The sequence below is a fragment of the Spea bombifrons genome, chromosome 1 (genome assembly GCF_027358695.1).
Source record: "Spea bombifrons isolate aSpeBom1 chromosome 1, aSpeBom1.2.pri, whole genome shotgun sequence".
Taxonomy (NCBI): Eukaryota; Metazoa; Chordata; class Amphibia; order Anura; family Pelobatidae; genus Spea; species Spea bombifrons.
The window spans coordinates 53,859,854-53,885,626 of NC_071087.1; the positions used below are offsets into that span (position 1 = coordinate 53,859,854).

General features: G+C 38.5%; 1 protein-coding gene across 1 annotated transcript in view; it reads left to right on the forward strand.

Moving 5' to 3' along the window:
- ADAMTS3 (ADAM metallopeptidase with thrombospondin type 1 motif 3) overlaps positions 1-22,709 on the forward strand; it is an 80,202-nt gene extending 57,493 nt beyond the window's left edge. The window contains exons 16-22 of the mRNA XM_053461640.1: positions 891-971; positions 4,557-4,720; positions 5,125-5,290; positions 10,143-10,275; positions 10,475-10,682; positions 11,621-11,738; positions 21,743-22,709. Of these exons, the coding sequence (XP_053317615.1) occupies positions 891-971; positions 4,557-4,720; positions 5,125-5,290; positions 10,143-10,275; positions 10,475-10,682; positions 11,621-11,738; positions 21,743-22,320 (1,448 nt within the window). The 3' untranslated portion in view covers positions 22,321-22,709. The remainder of the gene's footprint in view (positions 1-890; positions 972-4,556; positions 4,721-5,124; positions 5,291-10,142; positions 10,276-10,474; positions 10,683-11,620; positions 11,739-21,742) is intronic.
- Positions 22,710-25,773: the final 3,064 nt, after the last annotated feature.

Sequence of the window (25,773 nt, forward strand, 5' to 3'; positions counted from 1 at the left end):
TAAATAATGTAAGCACAGTACGGGAGATTGTTGATGTTTTACAAGGCCAGTGTTCTTTCTTTGGGAATCTTCAGAATTGATTGGCTTATTGTATTGACTAAAAATATGTTCCCAACAGTTGACTTTTCACTGCTTATTGTCACTTCAAGTAGGTGAAGTGTGTTGTTAAACAAAACTGAGAGATTTCTGTATAATTAATTTCAATGCAGCTTTCGTTATAAAGTATTTTTTTTTTAATTTGGTTGTTACCCACATCCACTTTCCATGTATATACCTTGTACATGTACTTTTACTGTAATTTTATGGGAAATTGAAACAAAAGAATTATTAAGTTATTGTTCCTCTTGTGGCGGCTTCTAATGTGTCCTGGCTCCCCGTTAAGGTGGGATACAGATCTGTCGATACAGATTCCCACATAGGGTAAAGTAAATTAAATTTCATTCTAATATCCAACATCTGTGAGAGTGACACTCTTCAAGTACTTTGCGTTAAAAGAACAGTAAGGAAATGAGCGTTGGCCTTGATAGCTATAAACAAGTTGCTTTGATTCCTGTGAACTGTGCAAAATTATTGAACCACCATATGAAAAATGAACATTGTTTTTCGACCCTGTTATTTTCATGAGGACTTCTGAAAATAACAAGCTCATCTGCGTTTGTTACAAGTTCTTTTTTTCTCCTTAGGAAAACAAGAAAATCAGTGTTAACTTGTCACAAACCAATGCATTAATTGTATTTTATCTTCCCTTCAAGCTTTCTGCAGGTTCTGTAATTTTCTTTCCCCCAACGTTTGCATTTTTCATTTCTTAATGCTATACTAACCTTAGCTTTTTTCTTTGTTTGTATGTTTGTTTTGTCTCTACTCCCTCCATGATTACGACACATGCATAGGTTACTTAAAGATGTTTGACATCCCCCCTGGTGCTAGACATGTGTTTATCCAAGAAGACGAGGCTTCTCCTCACATTCTTGGTAAGTCGTTCACTCCTGGAGGTTGTTGGCTTTTTTCCTAAATGTTAACCGAAACCATCGAAACGTTTTGAAAATATTTAGGGAATTAAAAAAAAAAAAGTGTACATCATTGTAAAATGTGCTCAAGCATTTTATTATTGCATGGCCATCGCATACATTTTACAATATAAACACTTCTATTGTTTAATATTTCTGCTTCATGAACATGCGTTGGACTTAATACATTGCTCATACTCTGTATTTTATTGTGCATACAAACCATTCCAAACTGAAAAATGATTAATATGTGTTTTAGTGTTAAAATTAATGTGTATGAATAAGACCATCTTGCTGTTTTAGATGATTTAAATAGATTTAGTTAGAATTTGACAATTCTCATTGCTTTATTGATGCACCTTATCATTTTTGAAAACATACCTAGGAACTGTCCAGGTTTTATCCGTAGTCTCCAGGTGAAGCCCCCCCACTCTTTTCCTCCCACTCATGACTGTCTAGGGAAAGCAACTACCCTCATGGCTCAATTCACGTTCAGCTCCATCCAGACTACCACTAGTGCCACTCACTCACAAAGGCACTCTCCCTGAAGAGGGAGACTCAAGGTAGCCTCCCCAGGAAAGTTCACAGATATGTTGTGAAGTAAACAAAGTTAAGTTCTAGTAAATGGTTGTATAAACAATGAAGGAGTCTCTTTCCATAGCTTTCATATTATACATAAGCGATAAATTAGCAATAACAATGTCAAAGAAGATCTACCAGAAATTTTAATGGCTGCTTCCAGTACTAGCAACAGCTTAATAAATACCATGTCCCTCTTTGGGTAGATAGTGGCTGACTTTTTATATACATGAAAGGGATAGGGTGAGGGGAGATACAAAGAAAGGAAGTTAGGAAAACTGGTATGGAAAGTGATAGATACTGTTGAATAATAGAATATTGTGTAATCAGAGAGCTATAGTAAGAAACATATTGAGGTATGGAAGAAGACAGTTGGTTCACATCATATAAAATATCTTATATACAGTAAATCATATTAAGCAGGGCTGTCTTTATCATGAGGCAAATGTACAGTTGCCCCAGGTCCAGTCATTCCTGGTGGCCCAAACAGAGCCAGTCCTTACATGAGTCCTGTGGTGTCCATGGGACTCAGGCATCATTTTGACAGGGGTGGAAATTAGGGTGTCTGAAAGACAATTATGATGACAATTTTTGGTTTTTGCCAACCTATCAGCTCAGGGGGAGAAAATGAGAAAAGGTAGAGATAGGGAAAAACGCAAGAAACAAGAGACAGAGGAGGAGAGATCAAAAATACTGTTTGATTTAATTTGGATGATTTTGAGGCTGACATATTTACTTTTATTTTTTAACTTGCGTTGGGAGAGGGCAGTATTTAATCCTTGGACCCAGGCAGCACAATGCACTGGGCCAAAAGCAGCTGCCCCTTGAGTCCGCAACAATCCCTGAAAAAAATTGCGTCTTGCACATCTGTTTCGGGTCACTTGCTAGGCCCCCACCATTCATTTACTATGCAATCAGGTTGGGCAAGTGGCACAGTCACCCACTGGTGCAAGCAAGCCTGGTCCATCCAACCATGTTGCTAGGGAGCACAGGGGTGGGGGTTGGCAAGCAAAAGCTTATCCAGGGTCCAATCATTCTTAAAGATAGCCCTGATAATAAGAGGTGATGAACAGTGGGATATGTGGGTGCTGTGAGATAAATAGGGTAAAATAAATAATAAGAAAGGAAAGCATGTCGTGTCTTCAAATGCAATAATGATTTTGGCTTCTGTGCACCTATCACTTCAATGACATACAGTTGTGGTCAAAAGTTTGCATACCCTTGAAGAATTGGTAATATATGTACCATTTAAAAAAACATGAGTAAGCAAGAAAAATACATTCTTTAATTTCTTATGGTATTCATATTTAGCTGTAGGTTATAACCAATTGGCACAATCATAAAACAAAACATGACAAAAAATGAAATTACCCCTATTCTAGTCTTGTGTAATAGTTGTCTATGAGGTCCCACATTCTTGCAGGTGGTATAGATGCCCATTCGTCTTGGCAAAATGCCTCCAGGTCATGCAAAATCTTTGGTCGTCTTGCATGAACCGCACGTGTGAGATCTCCCAAGAGTGGCTCGATCATATTATGGTCAGGAGACTGTGATGACCACTCCAAAACTTTCACCTATTTCTGCTGTAACCACTGGAGGATCAACTTGGCCTTGTGCTTAGGGTGATTGTCATAGTTACATAGTTACATAGGCTGAAAAAAGACATGCGTCCATCAAGTTCAGCCTTTCCTATATCTGTTAACCCCTTAATGACAAAGCCCGTACATGTACGGGCTCAAAATGCATTGTTTTTAATGGGTTTAGGGACCGCCCATTGTCCTTAAGGGGTTAATTTGTTGCTGTTGATCCAAAAGAATTAAATTAATAATTAAAGATTATATCCCCGAATATTGTGTTTTTCCAGGTATTCCAGGCATTGTCGTGCTGGAAAGTCCAGTAGTGTCCCCTGTGCAGCTTTTGTGCAGAAGAATGCAAATTGTCTGCCAGTATTTTCTGATAACATGCTGCATTCATCAATTTTCACAAGATCCCCTGTGCGTTTAGAGCCCACACAACCACAAAATATCAGTGAGCCATCACCATGCTTCCCCTCTGCAAACATAGCGCTTATGGTTGTGACTATAAAGCTCTATTTTGGTCTTGTCACTCCAAATTACAGTGTGTCAGAAGCTGTGAGGAATGTCAAGGTGTTGTCAGGCATATTGTAACCGGGCTTTTTTGTGGCATTGACGCAGTAAGGGCTCCTTTCTGGCAACTCAACCATGCAGCACATTTTTGTTCAAGTATCATTGTATTGTGCTCCCTGAAAGAACCTGTGGGTTTTTGTAGCCTGAACAATTCTTCTGGCTGTTGTGGCTGAAATGTTTCTTGGTCTATTTGACCTTGGCTTGGTATCAAGAAATCCCTGAATTTTCCACTTCTTAATAAGCGTTTGAACAGTACTGACTGGCATTTTCAAGGCTTTGGATATCTTTTTATATCCTCTTTCACCTTCATAAAGTTTCATTACCTTCTTATGCGAGTCTTTTGACAGTTATTTTCTGCTCCCCATGGCTCAGTATCTAACCTGCTCAGTGCATCAACATGAGAGCTAACTCATTGCCTATACACGGGCACTAATTGCAGTTTACGAAAACACAGCTGTGGGAAATGAACCTTTAATTGCCATTTTAACCCATGTGTGTCTCCTTGTGTGTCTGTAACAAGGCCAAACATTCAAGGGTATGTAAACTTTTTTACAGGGCCATTTGGGTGATATCTGTTATCATTAGGATTTAAAAAGGATCCAAACAACTATGTGATAATAAATGGCTTCATATGATCACTAGTCTCAAATAAGAGTTTGTTTGCATGATCAAAATCAATTCCAACCTTTCACAATTTCTGCCAGGGTGTGCAAACTTTTGAGCCCAATCTTATTTCATTAAATGAGTAGCTTAAATGCATAACATTCCCTAACATGAATGACTTAACTTAAGATCACTTATGGAATGTTGTCTTCCTCGGTAGCCATCAAGAACCAGGCTACTGGGCACTACATACTGAATGGCAAGGGTGACGAAGCCAAGTCACGGTCTTTCATTGACCTTGGTGTAGAATGGGAATATATTCTTGAAGATGACATTGAAACTATACACACCGATGGACCTTTGCATGATGCAGTCGTAGTACTGGTATGTTAATTGTGGATATTTCAGTATAATGTTTTAATTTGTTCCAGGGGGACAATGAACAAAGATTTGTATTCCAGCACATATTATCCTGTGTTTTGTTGTATTTGCAAACGATTCGGGTTAGTGGGACAAACAGATTGATATGTCAAAATTAAAATACCTTCTGATAACATTTTTTGTAATTTCTTTTTCATTTAAACTTTTATCACTGGGATGTCCACATTAATTTAGATGGATAGAGACAATAATTATTAATGAACGTGTTTAAGGTATGACTTAGGAACTTGTTGTGGGGGAAATGTGTTTTTAGTTTGTTCTTTGAAAGTAATGGTTTCCATGTGGTTCTAGAATATTTACATTATCATTATTTAGTAATGTTCTAATTTTGCTTTGTTTTATTTAAGGTAATACCTCAAGAGAATGACACTAAATCAAGTATAACATACAAGTACATTATTCATGAAGACTCTGTGCCTACAATAAGCAATAACAATGTACTTCAAGATGAAGCAGACACTTTTGAGTGGGCCTTGAAGAGTTGGTCTCAGTGCTCGAAAGCATGTGGCGGAGGTAAATATTTGGTCAAAAATATTTCTATAAACTATTAAAAAATTATAGAAATATAAATATTTATATCATATATCATAAGAACAATTCTAAATTAACACTCTGGACCCATGAATATGAAGTCCTATGCAAAAAAGGCAAGAGCGATAACCTATTATTTTCTTTGTAATCCAGTCAGAAAGAGCTAACAAATATCTGTCTGGGGGGTAATCTAGGCAAATGGCCTAGTTGCATAGCAAAGACAACTGCAGAAGTGCCCACTATCATTTTTTTTCATTCAATGGTACAAAGGACCAAGAGGGCCCAACTCTTGCAATCTTACAATCTAGTCGGTAGTTAAAGGGGAAGTGAAACAATAGGAAAAAGGCCGACTGGATCAAGTTAGGATGATCAAGTTAGGTGATCAAGGATTCTCTGTAGAGGTTGTTGGTCAGTCAGTTGGCTTTAATAGGATGCTGGCGGAGTCTTAGGAAGAAAGCTTGTGTGCTTCTCACAAAAACCTGATGAAATGGGGTAGGAAATTCCAGAGAAGGGTTACAGCACATGTGAAAGTCATGAGATGAACAAAGTGGGTGATTGGGAGTGTATTTGGATAAGAGGATAGAGATGTAGGGGGTGCAGAGAGGGCTCTGTAGGTCAGGGTCAGAAGTTTGAATTTGATTCTGGAGAATATACTGCAATGGAGTATTTGGTACAGTGAAGCAGCAGATGAGGAACACTGACAGATAAAGATTAGTCTAGCTGCGTGGAGAGGCGGAGACCAGTTATTAGGGAGTTGTATTAATCCAGGCTGGATATCACAACAAAAGAGGCATATATTTGACTTGCAGATTGAGACTCATGCACTAAAAGAAAAAATAAGACAGATCGAGGTGCAAAAACTTGCATCTTATCGGAATCCCTGAAGCTGTAAAGTCAGATGACCTGAAACACCCTGTGACTGAATACTTCTCTGTAGTATTACCAGACCGACCTATCTGACTTCATTTCATGCTCATCATCTCAAACCCTGCCACAGCTTCCCTCTGCCCCCCAACTGAACAGAGAGGGAGCAGCGTTGCCATGGCTGCATGTCCTAGGAAGAAGCCGAGTCTCGTACAAAGGGAGGCGTGGCTTACTCCTGCTGATCCGAGAGCAGCTACCCTCTGGTAAGCTGACATCAGTTGGTCGGAGGGGCATGGCCACCTCGTGTGATGTCACAACTGATGCCAAAATTCTAAATAAAAATACAGCAACTCACTGTGGATCTGGCTTAGTTGTTGGCTGGCTGTTCCTCCTACTACTTGCCGTTTCCTACATTTTGAATTCTTGCGTACCAACTCCTGGCTTGCCTAATGGTTATTGTGTCTCTCTGGTGGCCCCTGACCTATGGCTATTGTGACTCGACTTTGAGCTTTGTTTGTCCCCGCAATGTGGTTCCATGCTACCATAGTGTCCAGCATCACATATTCCTGTGTGAAACTGTGGTGTCTCCATTTCAATCTGAAAGGACTGGCATTTCCAAGTGCACAAGAGATGAGAAAACATGTCCGGGAGATTATTGATATTAGTATGTACCTAAAACAACTCAAAAATTACATTAGCACATTTTTACACTCCCAATCAAAGTCAGGTTCCATTTATTAAGTTTGGGAAATAAAAGAGGGGTTCCTGATCTTAGCAGGATAATTTATTCTTACTATGGATTGTGGTACAGATTCCATCTTTCTCCTATCATACGACAGGTTAATGTGAATTTCCAATATGTAATGACCCAATACTCACTATATGACACTTGGAAGTGTATGAATCCTAAAGAAACAGACTACTCTTACTAGTCTAAGGTCCATAAAATTTTCACAAGAATAGATTATATTTTCAGTGTCTCATAACTCTACAGAACATGAAACAAGTAGAAATAGAGGTGACATCATGGTCTGACGATGTTCCTGCATTACTGCTTTCATACAAGTGCATTATCCAAAGAGACAGAATGGTCCTTGACGCCTTAATGAATCCTTATTTTATTGCAAAACATTTAGGCGCTTGTTAGAACTGCAAATAAAGGAGTACTTTAGCATAAACAATTATAGATAGTAATCCAGTGTGGCTGGGTCACAAAACTGTTGTAAGAGAACTACTGATCCAGCAAGAGACTTAAATTGGAGCAAGCGGAAAAGCTTAGTTCTAAACTTCCGTTCCACCAACACAAAAATAAAGCATACAGAGCCAGTAGCAGAGGCCATACAAGAAGTCAAAAAAACTTTGGACAATATCCGAATTGAAAAAACGCATTATATAATACCACAGCCAGGCCACAGATATTTTTCACAGGGTAACAAGGCAGGTAAATTGAACAAATTGAGAAAGATGCAGGCCCAATCCAAAACTCCTTATCTGCACTCTAAAACTGAGACCTTCGTACAATTCAACCATCGCCAAGTGGTACAGATACGCCTTTAGTATCAGTATGTCTGCTGAGCAGCACACCACCTCTAAAAAATTATTTTTTTTACAGAGAAAGAAATTGGCCAAGCTTTTAAATCTTTAACACCATCCTAGGGTCCCTGGACGTGACGTTTTTTCCAACTACTACTAGAAAATGCTGACCTCAATGCTAACTACGGTTTCTAACAACATAAAAATGTCAGGCTTCATCTCTGCAGAAATCTGTGCATATTATCACTTTGTCCAAGCCTGGTAAAACTCCAACTATCCCTGCAAATGTTATGTTCACTTCTTTACTTAATAAAGACACTAAGCTGTATGCAAGATTGCTGATGAATAGGGTGAGTAATTTATTACCAAATCCGTGGAGGAGGACCATGTCAGCAAATGGAGATTGAGAGAATTCAAATATATAGCATGCACCAAATAGCATGGAGCGAACCCAAAAAGAGACAGAAACTTCCTGATATACTACCCACTACAGCCCTCTCACTGTGATCTGGGACTTTACATCCAAACTTCTTCTTAACAATTGGAAATAATTATAAATAATAATAAATCAGCTCAGTCCAGTACTGTCAATGTCAACAGTTGACCTAAATCTGGCAAAACATTTTTTAAAAATTGTAAAAATGTAAGCAGTTATTTGACAAACAAGAAATATGGGACTTTCCAACCCTGCAAACTAAACTGTGATCTGGGACTTTACATCCAGACTGCTTCATAACAATTGGGAATAATTATAATCAGCTCAGTTTAGTACTGTCAATGTCAACACTTGACCTAAATCTGGCAAAAAAATGAAGAAATGGTCAAATCTTCTGTAAGCACTTATTTGACAAACAAGACATATGGGACTTTCCAACCCTGCAAACTGATCATTTAACTATATCCGTGTCAAACATATAATTTAGTATATACCTTACAGGGTGCCTGAAGGACCCTAATCCCCATCTCCCTTTTGTCAAGGGAGACTTCTACAAAACTGAAAGCCTTATAAATATGGTTTTACAACATTGTAAAAGCTAAAAAAAATGGTCAAGCTATCATTTCTGAAACAGTGGAGAAAAGGATTTCACAGCTGACCAGTGGGTACAGGCCATTAACAATTTCTTGGGATCGTCGAAAAGCTCCAAATACCGGGAGGCTAATACAAATGTACTATATAGAAGATACGTAGCTAAAGTTAAATAAAATATTTTCGAAAGTCACAAAAGTGTGTCCAAAAGGCATTGATGTATCACACTTGGTGGCAGTGCTTACTCTTGCAACCTTTGTGGGTAGAAATATTCACACTTACCAAGAAGGTGACAGGACACCAACTAAGATCAGACTTCACCAAGTAGAATCAACTAGACAACAAGAAGACTTGCCCATAGGCAGGGCCTGACTGGCCCACTGGGAAATTTCCCGGTGGGCCGGTCGCGGGAGCTGAGTGGCTGCGAGCACCATAGGAACACAACTAGTCCATCCATGTATTCAAAAATGTTGGGTCACTGGATGGATTGAAGAGGTATCAGTCATGGTGATAAACATTCCAATTTAACCAGGTTCATTCCTGACTGTCATGCTCGCACCTCGACAACTAGAATTGATCACTCACCCTATTATTTATTTTTATATCTATAGTAAATACAATGTGTACATATAGTATTTATGATATATTTGTTAAAGCTGCACCTAATTTGTTTCCTTTTCATTTGTTAGTGAAACTCGATATTTGATTTAAACCTCAGTGCCAATTTCCAAGCGTAATTTGTTGACAATCAATTCAATCAATTCCTTCAACTCAGATTTGACAATGTAATTTATATCAAAGGAATAATTATATAAACACGAGGAAAATTCAGATGGCTGCCCTTACTGACAAAGAGATTTTTCAAGTATTTGTTACACTGTACATTAAACAATTATATTAAGTTGAATAATTGTTAAAATGAATGATTTGGTCTACAAGTTTATTCATGAAAACACTAATATTCATATCACTGCTTTAAGGCAGCGTGCTTTTGATCTTTTATACGTCAGACAGCTGTAACTCCAAATCCAGTTGTTATGCCCATGACACTAATTTATATAAACTTAGGCTGTAGCAACTTGGTCTCGTAGCGTAAAGTCAGGTATGAAACCTTTGACATGATATGGAAAAGGAGTATGTCACACAAAAATTAATGTTTGGCTTTTTTGCAAATCTGGTAAAGGTTAATATAGTGAGAGAATTCATAATTCATAATTCCAATTCACGTTGCAAATGTAGACCAAGCCACTCCTTCTCACCTTTGTCTTTTTTTATTTAAATGGGCAATGGGTCAAGGAAGAGGGACAAATGAAATAGGAAAGGGACAGGTGAACATGAGGAACGGGGCATAGTATTCTTGTCTTTAAATCTGCAATTGACTTTTTTTTCTTTGTTTTCTTCTGCTTCAAGGCTTTCAGTACACAAAATACGGATGTCGCAGGAAAAGCGATAATAAGATGGTTCACCGGAGCTTCTGTGAAGCAAATAAGAAGCCCAAGCCAATTCGCAGGATGTGCAATCTTCAGGAGTGCACACAGCCAGTGTAAGTCCTAATTCTATTTACTGTTAAATGACTTGGAATCTGGTGAAGCTTGAAATAGATTGCACATTTTACTAGTCAGGTAACCTGATGAATGCATAGTACCAGGCACTTCTTATTGCTATATAAATAAAGCATTGACTAATTTAACCAACACAATAGCTGCTCTTCTGCTATTGCTTACTGATTTCTTTTCTCTTAGTTGGGTAGCAGATGAGTGGGAACACTGCACAAAAAGCTGTGGAGGTTCAGGTTATCAGATTCGAGCCGTGCGTTGCATACAACCCCTTCACGATGGTACAAATCGGTCAGTCCACAGCAAGTACTGCAACGGAGATCGTCCTGAAAGCAGAAGACCATGTAATAGGACGCCTTGCCCAGCACAATGGAAAACAGGACCTTGGTCAGAGGTACGTACAAAGGCATCTGTCATCACCTGACCACATGGTCATTTGCAGGTTCCTTTTTTTTTTTTAACAAATCAATGAAAAGCGAATTAACGAGTACAATTTTGTTCTTATTCTAGTACTGTAAGGAAATTATAATCAGATTTAGTCTTAAAGGATTACAAAGTGAACACAGTAAAAAAAAATATTTCACAACTTGTCTTTACGTGTGTAAAAATAGATTCTAGTTTAAAGCAAGTGCTTATCACCGTAGCAAGAGCATTTTTTAAACTTTGTATCACAATTGCCCTTTATACAAAATCTCTTCTTATGTTGCAAGTTATTAAAGCAAGACAATGCTTTTAGCCATTGTAAACAAAAATCAACTGTACTTTTTTAGGTTGTCAAATGGAAAAAGGGTAATTGTCTAAAGTTGGATTTTGATTTAAAACGATGAATGCAGATTATGCTCAATCCTAATTCCTTGACGTTTATGCTTTATACAACATATTAATATTTTTTTCCCTTTTCACTTGTATTTGTATAAAAATGTACCTCTTGCTGAGATTTGTCACACTATTGTGATAATAGATTTAAAGAGGACATGCAGTGGCAACAACTAAGGCAAAATGAAACTGCAAACTGTCCTGTGTTATAAACTTCCCAAGGCAGATAAAAATGGAGAATTTTGTTTTTTTTAAATAATCTTGCTAGACTATATATATATATATATATATATATATATATATATATATAGTTATAGCATGTATAGACTGGCTTTCACATGGTATTTCACATTGCAATGGAAGCTAATTAAGGATACAAGCCCCTTACACAGGTAACTGATTTATAAAGAATGATCTTTAGAATTGTTTCTTTTGAGGTGTATTAAATGATGCATACTGCGATTTTCCAAAGATACCATGTTCCCTACTGAATTTCGGTATGTTTCTTTTATACAGTGTTCCGTGTCCTGTGGGGAAGGAATTGAAGTGAGACAAGTCCTTTGCCGTGCTGGAGACCAATGCGAAGGAGAGAAACCAGAGTCAGTAAGGGATTGTAATCTGACTCCATGCAATGGTATGTATTGTAAGTCTACTTCCCGCATAGCTTCAGTTTATATTACAAGGATCGATCAATAATATTCCAAGCTTTCAGAATTAGAGCTCTTGTTGGAAAAAAGCACTTAAGATTTTTTTCAACTATCTCACGGTAGGATTTTTTTCAATAAAGGGAATAGTTTATCAAAATAATTTATCAAAATAATAATTTGGCATTTAGTGGGCTCTTCTTCAGACAAGAAACAGATTAGGCATGTCCCATAATATTTAATGTGGCAATGTTGCAAGCTCTCTAGGGTAGGAGGCATCACCACTGGTGGTAGCAGGCAAAACTGAAAATTGGCAGCATCCCTTGTGCTGCTTGAAGCACTTTGTTAGAGTGCCTATTCTTTATAATAGCAATAAAAGCAACATAAGATGATAACACACCGTGTGATTATGTCAATGGCAGATGAGTGTGCATGACAGGAAGATAGATTGTTCTGTAAATATGAAAAGGCAGTTGTTGCTCACTGTTGATAGCACTCTAACTAGAAATATGTTTAACTCATCGAGCTATCATCCAGCTAACCGTTTCTTCCTGTGATTAAGCTTCAAGTAGGAAAACATAACTCTCTTCTTGTGGTTGGTCTTCATTTAATGGTTTGCAATAATAAAGTTAACTTTACATTTTAATATACCTTACTATTATTTTCTGGTTCTGCATCCATCGCTATACTTTTTGTTCTTAAGTAAAGCAATTTTTCTCATTTTATTAAGAGCACTATATATTTGGGCATGTTCTACTCCATCCCATCATCTTTTGTCTACTAATGAATTGTAATTGTACTTTGAAAAAGAACATATATAGACATTTGGTACCAGTTGAATGTGTTTAACACAGTTTTACTTTAAAAATGCTTTGAAGGAAAACTGTAGGCTGTTCAATATATTTACACACCTCATTAATGCTAATGATTTACATACATGTATATGTTGCGTAATATCTTTGATTGTAAAGTTTATTCTGTAAGTAGTCACTAGGTGGCAGCAAAGCTCTTTCAGCTGATCTAATTTCGACTGCACTTTTAATAACCCAAAGTAAAATAGAACTTCGAGCAGAACACAATCAACTAAAGACATACTTTTTCGGTTGTAATAATTAGAAACTTTAATGCCCTCGGCACCACAAATGTTCAACGGAAATATATGAAATGTCTTCTTTAAAAAGATTCATAGGCTGTATATTTTCAGCTTATAAAAAAACATTTCTGCCTTTTATATTAAAGGCCGGAATGTGTCCTTATACTCTCCTAGCGGGCATCTAAATTAGAAAGGAAATGCTAAAAAAATAACTGTTATTTTGTTGACCTATGTGGGTCAGATTCTTATATAATTAAATTCTCATGATAGATTATTTTACATATGATACCAATAAACTGAATCCAGAATATCTTTTCTGCAGGAGATGGAAACAGTTGCAATGACTACTTAAATTTCCAAAATATTTTTATACAGTTACAGATAAAATAAAAGATATCGGAAGTACTAGAAAACCGACGGCCAAAATGTATTTACAGAAGTGTAAAATAAATGACCATGTAACTTGAGGCCTGTGAAATTAGACACCTGTTCAGTTATATAATTTACCAAATAGTGACTCTTGTAAAAGATCAGACCTTAGCAGACCATTTAAAAAAAACACCATTGAAATTTGAAAGTGCTGTATGTTTGTTAATTGTACACTGGTGTGTTATTATTAAAATGAAAAACCCTAAATAAAATATACTTCAGGTATAATAGTGTAGGAGTATAATTATAACAACAATATTATAATTGACAATATACAAAACTGACAGTTATATTAAGATGTACTGGCACAGAAGGAGAAGAGGACCCTGCTCTCACAAGCTTCCAAAATATATTCCAAGGATATGGAAGCTGATGATTGTTGATGTTGTTGGTTTGATCGTAGTGGGGGTAATGTGGAGAAGCCAGTGTTGTAAAGATGAAGGAAACATGATTTCTTTGAGAATGCAGGTTCTGGGTATTATGAGGATAGGTGCTTCTCTGAATATTTAGATTTTTAGTAAGTGTGGGGACACCAAAGAATAGACACATAATAGGTGAAATACTTTACATATAAGGTAAAAGTCATGATAAAAAAAAGGGATAGAGAGAGATTTAAGTTGTGGGCAGAACAAAGAGCGTGGTTAGGAAAGTATTTGAATATAAGAGGAGAGATATAAGGGCTTTATAGGAAAGGTCAGGAGTTTAAAAATGAATTGTATGGAAGGCTCCCCACTGGAAGGTATGGGGAGCCAGTGGTAGGGCTGGCACACCAGGGAAGAAGATGAAGAGCGATGATATTAAAATATCTGGCAGATGTGCTCAGAATATATTGAAGTGGTGAGAGCGTTATGGGGAGGCCAGTTAGTAAGGAGCTGCAATTACCCAAACTTGATATCACATGGAAATTAAATGTTCAGCAGTAATAGATATCAGGAATTGGAAATAAAGGAGATGTGGAATAACTGGAAGCTTAGTGTTGGAGTTGTTGTCCTTCAGGCAGTGGGATGCCATGCAGAAGGTGAGAAGTCAGGAGAGGAAAGTTAGTTTAACATGGTATATGCATAGAGGTGGTACTGGAATCCAAAGACTGAGATTTATTTTTTCCAGGAAAAGTGTAGATAAAGAAGGTAAGGTGCCCAGGAACTGAGCCCTGATCACACCAACAGATGATCAAGGGGCAGAGAAGGAGATGCTAAAGGTGCAGTCAGAGGTAGGATTTGACTGAGAAGATAGGTGTCACGGGTGCCACAAAGTGAACTTTTGTTTCAGAAGTGACTAGATCATTATTAATTGTTCTGTGGGCAGCCTCAGTAGAGTGTTGATGATGGAAACTAAATGTGAAAGGTTTGTTCAGAGAGTTAGGGGAAAGCAAGTTGCTCAGGTGATTGTAGGTTACACATTCTAGTATTTTAGAGGCCAGGGGGAGAGGGGATGCAAGACAGTGATTAAAATGGGATGAAGGATTTAGGGAAGGTTTCTTTAAAAATGGATGGAATAAGTAAGAACTTTAGAAAGAAAAGGTTGGCGATAAGAGGGCATATACATCAAAAACAGGTGTTGTTAGGTGTTACAAAGCAATTCCAGGGTGGCTGCTGTACCATAGGTGAAATTTCTATGAAACAGTCTGTGAGACATGTAGACAGGCAAGTAAAAGTCAGGGGTATTTTCTGCACTGCCTTTCCTAGCTGCAAAAACTTTAGATTTAAAGCTGCTAACGTAAAAGAGAAAAACAGAAAAGTCACTTGAAATCTGAATTCTGCTTGGCGCATTAGTATTTTCAGCTAATAAAATATGCTGATTTTAAATCCTAGTCATTACCTAGAAAATTAACAGACTAGAATACAATAAGGGCAGCAAACTATACTGCTATAAAACAATACATATAAACTAGCAATACCCTATATAAAACCTTTGAATATATAGGGGTAAATTAGTCCCATAAAGTGCTTATCTAGCTCTGCCACTGCCCCTTCCTTGTTTAGAACTCATGTAGCTTTAAGTAATTTGCAATAGCTAATATTCATTTCTCTTTCTGGCACTGTAGGTGCAAAACTGCTTATGCAACTGAGCTGTGACATAAGCTCGATGGCCAGATTGCTGTTATCACCTTATATTTATGTTGCACACTGACCTAGCTCTTTTCAAGGTGATAGCTTCTGCATTTACTTCTGCAGCTGTTGTCCATTCTACTGAATACCTGGACATGATGTCAATACTGAATACAGCATACTATAGGTCGGTTGAGGAGATTAGAGATCCTCCATGTAATTAACCCCATTAAGCAATGCTCTAGGCAGGGGTGTTGCTAGGTCTCTAAAAGATATGAGGCTTGAGTCCACAGCAGATTGCATAGCAGTCTGCTTTGGGAGTGATCACTGTGCACACAGCACATATACACACACACAACTGTTTCCACAACATTCATAAATGAAAAAAAATCGGATTTATTCATTTCTGTCAACCTCTGTAAAATACGTAGCCAAGTCTATCTGGTTTAGATATCTAATTTTAACTCTAAAATATGTACATAAGGATTTACCCCATGACCCAGATTGCATCCACAGGAATTGCCCAGATTGCATCTACAGGACTTACCCTGCACCCACAGTCTCCTCTCAGAGTCTCAGGTCTCCCTTTGATCCTCCCCTTTCTCATTAACTCCCTTTGCTCTTTAGCTCTCCTCTTCTTTCACTTTATCTCTCCAATTTTTCTTTATCTCTCCCTTTCTCTTTGATCCCCCTTCTCATAATCGTTCCTCGTCTTTCTCTTTATCACTACTTTATATCTTTTTCCCTTTCTGTTATCTCTTCCCTTTCTTTTTTGTTTCTTTGTTCCCTTTATCGTCCAACCTCTCTATCTCTCATCCTCTCTCTCTCTCTCCATTTTCTCTGTATCATTCCTCCTCTTTCTCTTTACCTCACACTTTCCCTAACTCTCTTTTCTATATTTCTCCTCTTTTTATTTATCTCATCTATTCCATTTTTTATCTATCCTCTTCTTTCCCTTTATCTCTCCAATTTCTTTATCTCTCCCTTTCTCTTTGATCCCCTTCTCATAATCTTTCCTCATCTTTCTCTTTATCATTTCTCCTCTCTTTACCTCACCCTCTCCCCTTTCTATATTTCTCCTCTTTTTATTTATCTCATCTCTTCCATTTTTTTTATCTATCCTCTGATTTCACTTTATCTCTCCATTTTCTCACTATCTTCCCCACCTCTCATTATCTCTTCCCTTCTCATTATCCCTCTGTCAGGGCTCCGGTAACCAAGCCGGATAGGAGCCCAGTTGCAGAGGATACCAGGAACTATGTTTATTACCCAAGATGCATAGTGATTGGTAGGTAGATACAGATAGATAGAAACACAGAAGGTTGGATATTATTATTATACCGTCTGTATTGGAATAAGCTGGCAAAACAGGTAAGTACGAAACAGGACTAGTAGATACAACTGAATAGGGCACAGGCACAAAGGCAGATGTTCATGGCATGATATGCCACTATCCAAGCACACAAGATAGTCCACTAACAGGATGCTGAAGCCGGACTAACAGGGGCCCTTTCTCTCTGAAGCCGGACTGGCGGTGGCCCACTCTCGACATGGCACACGGGTAAAAGCCCTCGGACAGGGCACACTGCTGGAACATGGCTGGAAGCCTAAGGCAGGACACGCTGCTGGAACATGGCTGGAAGCTTAAGGCAGGGCACATGGCAGGTAGCACTCAGGCACGGGACACTGCAGGCAGCCCTCAGGCATGGCACACCTGGTCAGGGAAGCCGGGTCAGAACCAGAAGATGACAGGAACAAGCAGAATCAGCAGACAAGGAACGGTGTCAGAGTAAGCTGGTCAGTAATAGGAGATCAAGAACAAGAGGCAAATCGGTAGCCAAGAGCAAGGTCAGGATGAGCAAGGTCAGGATGAGCCGGGTCAAAATGGGTAGAATCTAGCAGAAAGCTGCTAGCAGCAGCACAGGACCAAAACACAGAGCAACAGCAGCTGGCTGTATACACTGCAATGCAAAGGCCCTAAATTGTAGAATCAACAGGTATTTAGGGGGAAGTTTGCACCCAGGTAAGCAGATGCAGCTGTTCAGGTCATTAGCATACAAGGTACTGTGTTCTGACAGGTGGCCTCATAACACCTAAATAAATACTGTCAGGGCTCCTAGTTATTACCTATTCCCTTTCTACCCATCCCTCTCCTTTCTCCTTGTCTCTCATTATCTCTTTCCTCCTCTTTATCTCAATCTCTCTTCTGTTTCTTTATCTCTCCCCTTTGTCCATGTATCTTCTCCCTATAATTATCTCTTTCCTTTCCACCTATATCTACTCATATTCATTATTATATTAGACATTTTTTCCCCATCTCCCAACACACGCTCACACATATTCACACACATACATACATACATGCATGCATTCTCACACTTACCCTCTCCCTTCTCCCTTCACTCACCTTCCACAACTCAACTGTGGTTGTGGCTGGCCCAGGGTGCATGAACAGATTGTGGATGGACGGACGGACTGCCCCCCACTACATACGTCACTGGTGATGAGCGCCGGGATAAGGAGTTATATCCTGGCACTTGGCATTAGTTTGGGGCCAGTAAGGGGGAAATCACCAGCCGGCCCATAGCACCTAATAGGGACTCTGCAGCTTAAGTATGCTTTAGCCCCAGAGTCTCCATTTGGATATATGAAGTTGAGACTCGGGGGGCTTCAGCCCCAGTAGCCCCAAGCAACATCTAAGCGATTTGGATGAGGAGGGGTTGACACTTCCTCTAGACCTCCCATCCTTGGCCCAGTCCACCAGCTGTGATGTTTTCTGCAATCCTAAGGATGTGACAATAAGTTTCTAATTTGCTGGTAACAAACTTGCAGCTATTTTAGGAAGAGTGTAATAAGCATTTGACGGAAAAAGCCAAGACATATTTGAATTCACAGCTGCATTCTGATAGCCTTCATGATGTTTTGAGCTTATCAGAATACAGTCATTTTCCCTAACCAGAAAATGTGTCAATTAGCATGAAATAATAGTTCTAAAATAATAGATTTCTTAGCACAGTTACAGCAATCGCAATTTTACATGCACATTTCATAGCCCCTTGATGCGCTGTTACTTTAATCTTACCTAATGCTTCAATTAAAATAACATTAGATATGCTAACAAGACGGAGGACCAAGCAACATCATGTGTGTGTTTTAAGAAACACATGTATGGTGAATACAACAACAATCAGGGCTGGTTCAAGGATTTTTGTCACTTTAGGCAAAACATCATTTTGCTGCCCCTTTGGCTCTCCCCCTTGGGGAAGAGTCATGTGAGCACACGATACACATGACCTGCCCCACTGCATTGATGGTGCCTACGTTCCAGGCACAGGTCACAGGTTGTACACCTCAAAGGCCAGCCCTGGCACCCATATTGCATACATAGAACTCGCTGAACACCCAGATTGTATCCAAAAACGTTGCCCAGCACCCAGGTTGCATACACAGGACTTGTCCCAGAAAAAGAAAAAGGATTTGTCCAAATTGTATCCATATGATTTTCCCACAGAAATAGGATTTGCCCAGATTAACAGGATTAACACCACACCCTAGATTGTACCCACTCTCAGTCAGGGCTTCTTACAGTCAAGGCTCCTCTCAGTCTGGCCTCAGGTACACCCCTTATTAGTTCTATACCCTTTAGGCCCAAAACAGTAACAGTAATGGATAGACTGTCAAAAACCACACAAATTCCTGCCCATATACACACACACACTACTGCCCATACATATGCACATTCTTGATTGCCCCTAGCTTACACTTGCCCGTCAATCCACTCTTTATCTCTCCTCCTGTTTCTCTCGCACTTTCTAATTAGGTCTCCTTTTTTCTTTATCTCATCTTTTACATTTCTCTTTAACTTTCCTTCTATTTTTTTCGTTATCTCTCCTTTTTCTCAATAACGCTCCTCCCTTCTCCCTATCTCTAATTATCCCTGCTTTTTCTCTTTATCTCTCCCCTTTGTCTCCATCTCTCCTCAATCTCATTATCTGTCAGGACTTGGGTAAGCAGGTTGGGTAGGAGCCCAGTTGCAGGGGATACAAGAAGCTCTGTCTGTACCCCGCGATGCATCATGACTGGTAGGTACAGACAGGCAAAAAGAAAACACATAAGGCTGGATATATAGGTTACAGTCTATATTGGAGTGTGCTGACAGAGCAGGTGAAACAGGACTGGCTAACAAGCGTGATAAAGGCACAAAGGCAGATGCACCACGGCAGAATACAGTCTTCAGATAGCAGATTGTGAAACAGACGGGATACAGACTTCAGATAGAGGACCTTGGAGCAGACTTGGTACACAGAGCTAAGAAAGTCTATGGACGGGGCACAATGGCTAAATAGCCCACATGGACTGGAACTACTCTGAAGGACCGTGGCAGGGCACAAAGCTGGAACTCCTCCAACAGGGCACAAGGCTGGAACATGGCTGGAAGCCCTTGGCAAGGGACACAACAGGAACATGGCTGGAAGCTACAGACTGGGCACTGGACTCATGGCAGGGCACTGGTATCGTGGCAGGGAGCCCTCAGGGAGGGCACACATAGTGAGGCAAGCTGGGTCAACACCAGGCGGTCACAGGAACAAGAGCCATATTGGAATGCCAGAGCAAGGTCAGGACAAGCATGGTCAACACCAGGAGATCAGCACAGGGCCAGGATGCAGAGAAACAGCAGAGCTGCATATACCACAATGCAAAGGCCCAGACTGGCAGAACAGGTGTTTAAAGGCAGGGCTAACAGCCAAGTAACGTGGCTCAGCTGTCCTGAATTATTAGTAACGGTTGCTCCTTAGAGGGAAGCTTGGCTACTAGTGGCTGCAGGTAGGCAGGACAGTAGGTAAACGATAGACTGGATCCAGGCAGGGTGAAACCCTGACATTATCTCTCCCCCAATTATTATCTCTCGCCTTATTCATTATGTATTCCCTTTCTTGTCATTTCTGCAACTTTTACCCAACTCTTATTCTCGCCATCTCTCCCCTTTCTTCCCATCTCTCTTCTCTCTCATTATTCTCCCTTCTCTCTATTTCTCCCCTTTCTTTCTCCTCATTATGTCTCATTTGCATCTTTTTTTTTAGCTCCTCTATTTCTTACAATCTCTCCCTTTTCTCACTGTGTATCTCTCCCCTTTCTCCTCATCACCTAGCTTGGTAAGGTCCGGGAGAGCCCAAGGCCTCTGTCTTACTGCTCCATCACGGGTTCACTGCTGAGCCAGGGGTGGATCCAGAACCTGACCTCGGAAAGGGCACTCTCATTTACCAGAGACTAGCACTAATCCACACACAGACACTCACACCAACAGAACTAGATACTCAGCACTAACATTCACAATCACACACTCAGCACTAACACACACAGACACTGGACACCAACACACATGCACACAAACTAACATACACTCCCAGACACCCACACAAACATACCAGATACTCAATCTAACACAACCACACACATACTAAAATACCCAGAGATCTGTTCACAAACTAAACTACCTACATACTCACAAACATACCCCAGACACACACTAACATACCCAGACAAAAACAAATATTCACATTCTAAAATACCCACAAACATACCAACATACCCAGGCATACACTTACATAACCAGGCAGACACATGTTCACACACTAAGAAACCCAGACACACACAAACTAACACACACATACTAATATACCCAGACACGTAGACACACACTAACATACCTACATACCATACATACTTATTGTACACTATAACATACCCAGGCGGACGCACACGTACACACAGCTCACGTAACCCTGCAAAGCCTCAGCCTGTCTTTGATGCAGCTCACCCTGCCTTCTCCTGAAAGTTAATAAAATAAATAAAAAAATAGCCCACTACCTAAGTCCTACCTAAGGAGGTGCACTTGAACCCTATACCACACCAAGGTTTATTTCATTAACCCGTTTTATCTTTTTTCTATCTTTTTTTATCTTGTTTTCTAAATGAATTTGATAACATTGCAAGGTGGGGGGTTGTTTTTTTTTTTTTTTTTTTTACATTTTGTGAATTTCAGGTGGACTTTTATTCAGCTCGCATATAACCCTGGAATGATAGGTTATTTTCCTTTAATAAATAGTCCAAACGATGTTCGTGATACCTTGTAAACCATTCAACGCTCACAGAGTAAGATGTACAGTCACCTAAGCTTTCAAGAACTCAGTGGTCCCTTCTTTCATGAAGTATCTTCCTCTAACTCTTGAAAGTCTCTGTGATTTCACATATATAAACATTGGTCCACTAAAAAATATCACTAATGTATTTGGACTATATTCCCTGGGATAAATACTGCACTGTCAATTCCATACCCTTTTTAAGGATGTAAAAGTTCTGTATGTAATTTACTAATGGTTATGCACTGAGTTCATTGTAACAAAGTACTGTTGTTTTTTTGCAGATGAACCATGTCTTGGAGACAAATCTATATTCTGCCAAATGGAGGTACTTGCACGATATTGTTCCATACCGGGGTACAACAAATTGTGCTGTGAATCCTGTAGCAAGCGCAGTACCCAGACACCTCCTTTTCTTACTGAAGCTGCTGAAACAGAAGATGAACTAATTTTTAACCCCAGTGATTTATCCAAGGCCGTTGTGATGCCAACAGCTTCGGTACAAGGCCCTGAAATAGCTGTCACTGAGAAAAAAAGTATTTTGGATATTCTCTCCTCCATTGAAAATGATGGCAGTCTGCATCTTCTTCCAGAAAATAAATCAAAAACATCTGATACAGCCCAAAGAAGATCACAACTAGCAGCAAGCAAGATCACTAGGCACGTCACTATGGTACCGCACCCCCCAACTCAAAGTAGTAGTATCCATTTACACAAACCTTCTTTTGTTGTAGACATACATGCTGTGGCAGCTGTTAACACTAACTCAACAGGTGCCTCTTCTGTAGTTAGAACCTCAAGGAAAATTGACAAGTCCTCCGACAGAAGACGTCCTTTGCAGTCATCAGCTATAGAAAGATGAGTATTAAGTGATTAAGAACTAAAATCCAAAGGTCCAAGGACACCATAGTTTATTCTGCTTTTGGAAAAGCACATATTGTCAGCTCGTTTCATCTGTATATAACAGGAAGTACAAAGTGCTGGTTCACTTACTGGTTTAATTATCCATCCATACCATTGTTTGTTTTGTTTTTCTGGTTAGATTATTGTTGAGGAAGTGCACCAAAGAAACCAAAAAATGCTGTTGTCAAGTTCATTGAAGAAATACGGAACCATATTTGTACATCAAGTGATAATGTCCCTGTAGGAGCATATTGTAATGTTTACACCTTAATAGAAGGCTTGCTGAGATATAGTAGTTTGCAATACATGTCCTATGACTGAGCTATACTAGGGGACAAATACAAGAAACCGTGCAGCTGTTTAGATGTATTATATTGCAAATTCAGTATTATTACCATGTCATTTGTGCTGTCTAATTATTGTTTACTAGTGTTATTCCTGGGTGCTAAGTCATGCCTGTAAGTACAAACTGCCTTATTTACATTCCTTAGGTTGAACTTGAAAACAGTGTTCTTATTAAGGAGTCCTCCTGTTGACGTACTGTTTTGAACTACTTTGGGTTCTTCATCATTTTGGAGGGTCCTTTAAAACTCTTTAGCTGACCCTTCAGACTAAATCAGACATAGTTGCAAGGAACAGTATGCCCTTTAAAAATGACATGTTTATTAAATCCTGTTTTTCTTTTTTCAGCAAAGCAACCAAAGTTTTTTGGGTATATTGTAACAAAGAAAAAAAAAACAGAAATTGCTCATGTTGTCAGAAAAAAAAAATAGTTAATGACTTGCTAATTATATAAGCCAGGGACTGTTTAAAAAAATGTCACAATGTAGAAGACGTGAACTATGTTTAGTAAATGTATCATTTAGATAAATTGTAAAAACGCTCATTCACTGAGATTTTTCAAATAGGGCAGTCAATTTTTCCAGGACATATATTCATTTTACATGTTGCTGAGCAGCTCATCTAAGATGCTCCCCTGTGGTATGTGAGATATTTTTTGTGTTCTGGAGAAAAATGCCAATGTGTTCGCCATGTATTCAAGACGTAGTCTCGCTACTACTAAAAATTCCACGTCCGATGCTAATATAACTACGGTGTCTAGGACTGAACCGAGATATATTGTCAAGCTTGAACCTTTCTTCATTCTTGAGCTGAACAAGAAAGTAATGAGTAATTACACGATTCTTTAAATGGACTATCTTGATTCAGCAAGTTGATCAAAGTAGGGAGAGAGATACTAATTTCACCTCAATTTTCACAACCACAATGCATCTGACTGCAGTAAAGTACAAATGATTTATGCCAGGAATCATATTACCATAAAGCCAGTCTTACTCTCTCATGTAGCTGTAAAGTACTTGTATATAAAATATAAAACTGAAGATATTTATTAAAAGATGATTTGATAGACTTTATTTACAAACTATTTACAATTATAGCATTTGACTTTTCCTGCAAAAGTAGGTACACAGACTGTATGTCCATGCATAGGTAATAAGCTAACAGATCTACTGTAACATAAATACGGGCCTCAGTAGGTAAAATTAAAATAAAATTTCTAGCCCCAAATCTTGTCACCTAAAAATAAAATATTAGAAAAACAACATGCAATTTTTTTTTTCCCAAATAAAAAAATTGTTGGCACAAAGTAACACTAACGATACATACACCCAGTGTGTATAAATAGGTATTAGCTTTAGAAATTTAGATTTCATAATGTAATAAGAAAAAAAAAACAAAAAAAAATTTGAAATGAACATCATTGTAAAAAAAAATGATGGAATATAGATTTAAGAACAACTTACAATTTAAAGCGCATAGGAATTCCTATGTAAGAATTGATTAGTAGCCATGTATGAGCTAATCCTAAAACCTAGTGACTTGACACCTCTAAAGAATTGCTGCTAGCCAACTGCAAGACTTTTGATGGTCGAAATAAAACATAGTTTTAATGTTAGATTATTAAGACAACCCCTGTACTTCAAACAGATAAATGTGTTGAAATTTCCCAAGAAGAACAATGATCTGCTTTCATTTTCACATGGTTTGTGACAACTTGGTGTAGATATTCATTGTGTTTAACGTCCATATTCTTTTTTGTTTAATTCTTATAGAGCTATTTTTGTGACTTTTTAAGTGTACACTACTGATGCTGTTTGTTGTATTGGGGAGCACTTAGCAATAAAATGCTTTTAACATATTTAGTTTGCTTGATGTGTTTTTGTGCACCAAATGTGGAAATGTAATTCTTAAGAGCAGTATTATTTTATAACACCACTGTAAAATATCTTGCACACTCTCTTTTGCAGGCTACTTATTGCTATCGCCACCTAATAGAGTCTTAATGAGCTTTCATAACATTCTTTGTAAACTTGAAGGGTGAAAGATTAGAGGAATAGGAACATTGCTGGTCTCAAAGTTATATCTATGAGATCTAGTTTCACCTGTTTGCCCAGTAGGTCATACCGCCAGCCTTAGGATGCTGTGCAGTACATTGTAAGCAGAACCCAAGGATAATCACAAATAATCAGTACAGTACAGGCTTTTAGAAGAGTAATCCTGTATGTTGACAAAAGTGTTTTAACCCCTTAATGACAAAGCACGTACATGTACGGGCTCAAAATGCATTGTTTTCAATGGGTTTAGGGACCGCCGATTGTCCTTAAGGGGTTAAAGTTGCTAAACAACCTAACACAGCTAAAGCTACAGGCATATTATATCAACTCAATAGGCCTGGTAGTGTTAGAGTGAGTGGTCATGTTACTGATTAAAATGATGCTTTAGTGATACATGAGATCTAGTTAAAAATACTGCAAGTCATTAAGAAAAATAGTCTGCAGCCCCAAGCTGAACTTCATATTTACAATGACCTACTTGCCTTAACCCGTATCCATTTAACTTCAGGAGAGCCAAGTTGAGAGAAAAGCAAGCAACTCACATGTTTATTAATTACCAGGTTTCTTGAAATAAAATGTTTTGCGAAACCGAAATGGAGTCGCATATTATATGTTTAAATGTAAAACATAACCCAGCTGTATTTAACATTTTTATATATTGCTTTTCACAAAATTCCATTTTACATGTATTTTTCTGCTAAATTTTCACTTTTCACATTTAAACTTTTTCCAAGTCCCATGTCTAAATGCACTATTTTCTTTAGTGTTGATAATGTATTCCTTCACTCTCACAAGAATAGCTGTTGACTAAATTAATTTAAAAAAGTGAATCTGGTAATTTATTGATGCAATAACAAGCATTTTTTTTTAAACCTAAAATAGATGGCAATTCAACCAGGAAACAAGCAGCACTTTTACCCTTTATATAGCATTATCTTAATGGCAACCACAATGTCAACTCAAGATATTTATTACCGTATAAACAGTGTAATCACATGAACACATATATGAAAACA